We start from the raw sequence: 6,365 nt of genomic DNA on the forward strand, positions 1-6,365 counted from the left end.
ACGTCCACTGGAGTGATACAACCAGGTCATAACATTTTGCAGTGTAGATGGAAACTTATCATTTTTTTCTTGTGCAGAACTCTCCTGTTGCCTTTGCGGGAGCACGGCTGGGATTGGTCTGGCGGATTTTCACTTGATCGGCTTGGAGATACCCAAGTTAAAGTTTACAACCATTTGACTGGTGAAAGAGATGCTTCGGGTGGTGGTCAGCGACGCAAATGCTGCGGGTGACAGCATTGGTTCGGGAAATGACAGGCTCGGGACGTTCTATATCATCGTGACAAATGATGAAACAGGTTCATGCCTTATCGAATCGACAACTTTTTGAAGGAGGTTTGTATGCTGGCTTCTTTCGTGTTTGGCTGTGTTTACGTTCTCTGTTTTTATATCAGAAGCTGAGATTCTACCACAAGAAGTGCCAGAAAACTGAGAACGTGCTGCAGCCTTATAGTTCACGTGACTATACTTGGGATGAGCCTTGCCTGCCTATACATCTTGTCATCGAGGTAAACCTTTCTAGTCTTAGTATCTCTCTCAGCATTCCCGTTGTAGGTTCCAGGCGAAGGAACTCTTGGAACATTCCGTCCATACAGTTGGACAGGTTTGTAATACAATTTAATATCACTGTTTGTGATCAAATGGTTCGTGTGGGATTTTACAAAAACGAGAGGGCCGTTTTGTTGTTTCTTTGCATGCAAAGAGTAAGCAATTTTGTAATATCCATCTATTCACTTGACTTGCATTTATCAGGTCCTTAGCGTTGTCGACTTACTTCTCCATACCACAAAGGACTTACGAATGCTAAATCCTCGCATAGAAGAGACTTTCAGAGATTCCAGAAAGGGTTCTTCGCAAGATTGTTCCTTGAAACTGGCATCTAGTGCAACCACGCTTGTCAGGTACTGCTCTATGTGTATCGTTGCTGATTATGACTCGAAAATCATTGGCAGGAACTTACGTTGGCATCAGCGAGAGGCTTTGAGTTGCAGTTTTTCCAGACTCAGCAGAAGATGAAAATGTAAATCGGATTGCTCCAAGTCGACAACGAACTCCGCCATGCCATTTATCCCGTCCTACTTTCTACCGCGAAGTCTTCGGGCATCTTGATGAGAGGCATAAGAAGCAGTGAATGGAACTCGTCTGGACAGTTAACACAGGAGAAGAGCGAGAACCCGCACTCTGCTATTGTCTCAAAATGCAGGCATCCAATCGGCGCGGTTCATTGCTACCAATGCATCTACTGGAGGTATTGAGTTGTGCGATCCTTGTGATATCTCTCACAATGTGTTATCTTACAGCATTGCTCCATTGCGTCTACAGTTGGAAGAACGCAAGTTAACCTACCTGTTGGGACCTTTCAAAGGTCTTTTTGTTGGAGGGTCTGCTACGGGAACCGAGAAATCTGTGTCTTTCAAGTTACAGCGCTCCGGATGGGGTAGTTCTTCAAACGTTCTGAGCAGCTTGAGATTCGTCGAGACGATGGAACCAAACATGGCCCTATAATTGCGCAGTAGAGCCTGCGAAAGGTCCGACACAGAAGCTCATCATCTCTGTCAAGCAGAGGAGGAAGGTCTACGTGTTGAGGCTTATCATATCGACCAGCTGGAGCTTACAGTGAGGTAAAAACACTGAGATTCTTTGCAAGTTGAACATTGTTTTTGAAAGTTCCCTTTTCTTATGTGCAGCTTTTCAAGCATTCCCTGGTGTAGCTGCACAGTCCCTGCTTTGGGTGACAGGATCGTTGGTACAGGTATTCTCTTTTGTTTTCGTGCCGTAAAGCAAGCATGTTTAACTCTTAAAATCCCACAGACGTCTGATAGCTTTGGCCGATGTGGAAGGAGCACATTCGTCTTCGTCATTTAACGTTGGCACATCCCATGGCCAATTGGAACTCAATCCTAGGAATCATACAGCGTCACTATACTCGCCAGCTGCTTCACGAACTCTACAAGGTTTGTGTTCTCTTTTCTTTGTTGCTAGGTTCTGTTTCATATGTTGCATTCTTCCAGGTTCTTGGCTTGGGTGTTACAGTAGGAACGAGGAGTTTGTTTAGTTTTTGCATTTAGCAAGGCGGCCACGCAAATGAGCAAGGCAGCTCGCAGGGTTCGTGGTTTTGTCCTTGCTTAACTGTTTCTTACGTTACCGATCATTTGTTACAGGGAATGGTGAGACTACATGAACGAAGGCGAGAACCAGTGACCTCGTGACAGCAGCATTGTCAACGATCTCCTGGAGGGATTGACAGGTCTACTCCACTCCTCCGTTGGAAAAAATCTCGGCAATTTTGAGCGACCATCTCGTAACAGGAACGGCTTGAAGAAATATCGTGGAGTATGAGAACCTGATTGGTCTTATGGCCCTCTCAAGCTGGATTGCCTGGGGCGTTCCTGGAAAACAAAAAATCTGCGAATAAATCTCCTCTCCAGGATAAGCTCCATATCCAAAATCTCTCTCGCACAGACTTCTTCTTGTGCTGTTGCTGTTCCGGCCTCGGGCCGAGAATTCTTCATCGTCCCAAACGAGCCTTTTCCACCCACATGAACTTTCCTTTTTGATTACCTTTTCATGTCTGCATCAAGACTAGGGCTAAAGAAACAATCAAGGGTATGGCGCTTGGGTTATGGTCCTTGCCAGAAGTGGACAAAGCATTACAAGAAATAGTAAGGCCCGATGAGCATCTGTATTCGGTAAAAGCTGATAGCTGGCTATGGTATTTGCCAGAAGTGGACAAAAAATTACAAGAAATACTAAGAGCCGATGAGCATCTGTATTCGGTAGAGGCTGATAGATGGCCATGCTCTTTGCCAGAAGTGGACAAAGAATTACAAGGAATAGTAAGAGCCGATGAGCATCTGTATTCGGTAGGGGCTGATAGATGGCCATGGTCTTTGCCAGAAGTGGACAAAGAATTCGATGAGCATCCGTATTCGGTAGAGGATCACAAGCTACTTCACAAGCGCGTAGGCGAACTGGCAGCGGTGTTATCATTAAAGAGATCGATGGACAAGCAAAGCGCGCTGGTGCGGTCCTTGGAGGCAATGGAGTTTAACAAGACAAGCATAAAGGACTTGTTCTCAGTGGAAAAGGAGCTGGGTAGGGGAGGCCAAGCAGTAGTCTACCAAATCAAAAGAAAGATTGATGGTCACTTGTTTGCTTGCAAGTCGACTCGAATCACAGACTATGATCTGAAGGAGCCCATCGACATTGATCTCCCACATGGAGATCCGGAGGAAGCAGAACTGGAGATCAGAGCACTCACAAGGCTGTCCAAGAGCAAGGAAAAGAGTGGTGTGGTTCAACTGGTGGACGTTTTCAAGGACAAAGATTATTATCACTTTGTCATGGAGTTGTGCAGGGGCTCACTGAAAGACGTGTTGAGTGACAAGAAGAGGCTGAGTGAGCATGAGGCAGCCATAGTGATCAAAAAGGTGGCTAGGACTGTGGGCAAGATACACGACATGGGCATAGCTCACAGGGACATCAAGACTGCCAACATCCTCCTAGGGTTTGAGGAGAAGTTGTTTGACGCTATAAAGTTAACTGACTTTGGACTGTCTTGGGTGAGCGAGGGGCCACAATCATTTAAAATGAGAGGCCAGGTCGGGACGGAGGTGTACAATGCCCCAGAGATGGTGGCTAACAAGGAGTATGACGAGATGGTGGATGCCTGGGGTGTGGGCATTGTCTTGTATGAGATCTTGTCCGGGGAGTTTATATTCCAGGGCGACTGGACAAACATCAGCGTCGAAGCCAAAGATCTCATTCTCCAGTTGCTCCACTTAGACCCAAGAAAGAGGCTGTCAGTCCACGAAGTTGAGAAGCATCCATGGGTCGTCAAGCATTCCGCGCTACAGCCAGAACTGTCCAGTTTGGTGCTGGGTAGCAAGGCCAACTTGGAGACGAAGGAGATGTTTTTGGAGCGGAGCTTGAAGCGAAGGCGAGGTGATCAGGAAGAAGCAGAGGAAATTCCTGTGGCAAAAAAAGTTCTTGTTTAAAGACATCTGCAACTTTTAACAAAAAAAACTTGGCTCCTCAAGAAAAAAGATTATATAAACTTAGGATTAAATAACTTATTTTTACCCTTAAGCATTAAAACAATGCTGTTTTCTGTATGTCGCTAGGGATCTTCATGCTTTGTCTAATGCAACTCAGGTTGTGTTTTGCAAATCACATCTAATCTCAAACAGCACCAGCGCTTACAGGGATCTCATAGTGTTGTGGATGTTTACAGCTTTATGTTTTGCTTGCGTTGCTCACGGTGCTTGCACAGCAGTGCTAACTAAGCTCAGGCAGTATCTCACAGTTCTACCGGTGGCAGCCATAAGGTTTGTATTTGCTCTCTGCCACTGCACATATGCCTAGCTCATTTCTTACTTGCTGTTTTTTGTTTGCTACCCATTTCTTGCTTGGCACATTCTCTTGCAAGTTCTTGGCTTATCTCTTGAGTGCGTATGATTGTGGCCAAGGTTTTTACTTGCAGGCAGCACTAGCATGAGGTTTTTTCTCATGCATCATTGTGTATGTAGGACACTATGGGTGTTGCAGTAAGGTATGTGATTTTTTCATGATTTCTCATGTTGTACAGGTTTCAAAGAGTAAGAGGGTGAAGATCAAAAACACAATTATTTCTCCAAACTACATATTGTATATAAGTAACAATAGTTTTTTGTTTGAGAGTTGTGAGTTGTAGTGACTATTTTTTAATTTTTTTTACATAGCATTGTCTCTTGTGATTGAAGTGTGATTTTCTTTTGCACATGGCAATGAGTAACACTGTATGTGAATGATTATATCAAAAGCACATGCTTATGGTTTTTCTTTTCTTTTGAAACATAGATTTATATGGCTTTATGTTGTGGTGTTTTGAGCAATATATGGATACAAGGCAACAAACTGAGCAATTTGCTAGATTTTTCAAGATGTACATAATAATCATGCAAATTATGCCAACACATCTTGGTGAACATCTATTGCTGATACATCCTTAAGTACATATAAATTATAAGTTTTTCACTATTTACTTTTGAATGCAAACCATAAACACACATTAGAGGTACACAATGTTTGGGCCAAACAAATACATTATCTACATCACTTATGGTAATATGAGTGAAATATTCTATATTTGAATGAATTAATTTATGATTTTTCTTTCATTTTTGTTATAGGAGAAACATTCCCACTATGTTAAGGTAGCTGGAGAGAATTTTTTAATGATAACTTATGGTATTGCAAAAAATGTAACTTAGTAGTCAACAATTACATGGATTTCATAATGCAACTCCTCCACTACCAATAGTGTTGTATCCAATTTCTATGGAGTTAGACAAAGGGACTCAAGCAATATTAGTAAAGCCATGTGAGATATCAATATCAATAATTAAATAGAAGCCCCAAATTTCTAGCTTACAATATGTTATAAAAAAATAAAGTTCTATCAAAACTATAAATTTGATGTAGTGTAAAAATTTATTATCAATGCATCAGAATTATATAGGTGACTCCACACTGAAATATACATAGGGAATTAGTTCTAGTTGCCTCCACAAAACATGTTGAAGGTAAATATGGCCTAACCTAACTTTTATTACATCTTTACTAAGTATAACACATATAGTTTTCACCTTTTACCCTATGGTAGTTTACCATAAAAATAATCAATGAGACTGGATGGAATTAACATATGCGGTATGATAATGAGGGTGTTTGGCAAACATAATAAGTTATTATGTAGTGATATTGAGGGATTAATCTTAATACATGAAGGTTTTTATCAAGTTAATGCAAGACAGATCAAAAGATAATTAAGAGTCATGCTTAGTATGCTCAATAAGAAACACATAGGAATTTCTACCTTATGTTTATCTGATTAAAAATAGATGTTAAGCCCAGTTTACTAACACTTGAATAAAAGGGATTAAAAAGGAAATCAACAATATTAATCTTTTGTTGTTATAATAGTAAAAAGAGAATATTTGAAAGGATTAACTAATAAGTAACTTTCAATACCCACAATCATATTTGCGACACTCTCCCCCCTCCCGTCCCAAGGAAATTGATATATTTATCGATGCATACTATAGTTTAAACCACTACTAAGAAAATAACTTTAGAAAAAGTTCATAGTGTTCACACTTTGTGAAAAATGCACCAACTTAAAAGAGTGGGGGGGGGGGGGGGGGGGAAAGGGGGCGAAGCAAACCCCTTTGCCAAAGGAAAAGGCTTTAAACCCCAAAATTTTTTAAATGGTCTCCATAAAGAAAAGGCTTACATAAACCCCCCCTTATGGCTTGAAAAAAAATAATGGAAAAAAGGAGGTAAAATTTTTTTAACAAGTACCCCCCTTTTTTGGGAAAAAAAACCCC

At 41.4% G+C, this 6,365-nt stretch overlaps 1 protein-coding gene and 2 long non-coding RNA genes across 4 annotated transcripts; all 3 read left to right on the forward strand.

Moving 5' to 3' along the window:
* The first annotated feature begins 2 nt into the window (after window positions 1–2).
* Window positions 3–1,750, forward strand: LOC112344633. 2 transcript variants are annotated; one of them, XR_002991777.1, is made up of 8 exons: window positions 3–25; window positions 78–333; window positions 393–506; window positions 553–701; window positions 751–899; window positions 951–1,246; window positions 1,299–1,619; window positions 1,686–1,750. It is a non-coding gene; the product is annotated as an uncharacterized LOC112344633 (long non-coding RNA). The 2 variants fall into 2 exon arrangements; XR_002991776.1 differs by lacking the exons at window positions 3–25; window positions 78–333 and having other exon boundaries at window positions 368–506.
* Window positions 1,751–1,814: 64 nt separating this feature from the next.
* LOC112344625 lies at window positions 1,815–2,536 on the forward strand. Its single transcript, XR_002991768.1, has 3 exons — window positions 1,815–1,952; window positions 2,010–2,103; window positions 2,160–2,536. It is a non-coding gene; the product is annotated as an uncharacterized LOC112344625 (long non-coding RNA).
* A 70-nt stretch (window positions 2,537–2,606) lies between these two features.
* Window positions 2,607–4,548, forward strand: LOC112344731 (serine/threonine-protein kinase H1-like). Its single transcript, XM_024670057.1, has 3 exons — window positions 2,607–3,983; window positions 4,153–4,325; window positions 4,527–4,548. The coding sequence occupies exons 1-3, from the start codon at window positions 2,607–2,609 to the stop codon at window positions 4,546–4,548; spliced, it is 1,572 nt and encodes a 523-aa protein (XP_024525825.1).
* The last annotated feature ends 1,817 nt before the right edge of the window (window positions 4,549–6,365 follow it).

The sequence above is a fragment of the Selaginella moellendorffii genome, unplaced genomic scaffold, assembly GCF_000143415.4.
Source record: "Selaginella moellendorffii unplaced genomic scaffold, v1.0 SELMOscaffold_5, whole genome shotgun sequence".
Classification (NCBI taxonomy): domain Eukaryota; kingdom Viridiplantae; phylum Streptophyta; class Lycopodiopsida; order Selaginellales; family Selaginellaceae; genus Selaginella; species Selaginella moellendorffii.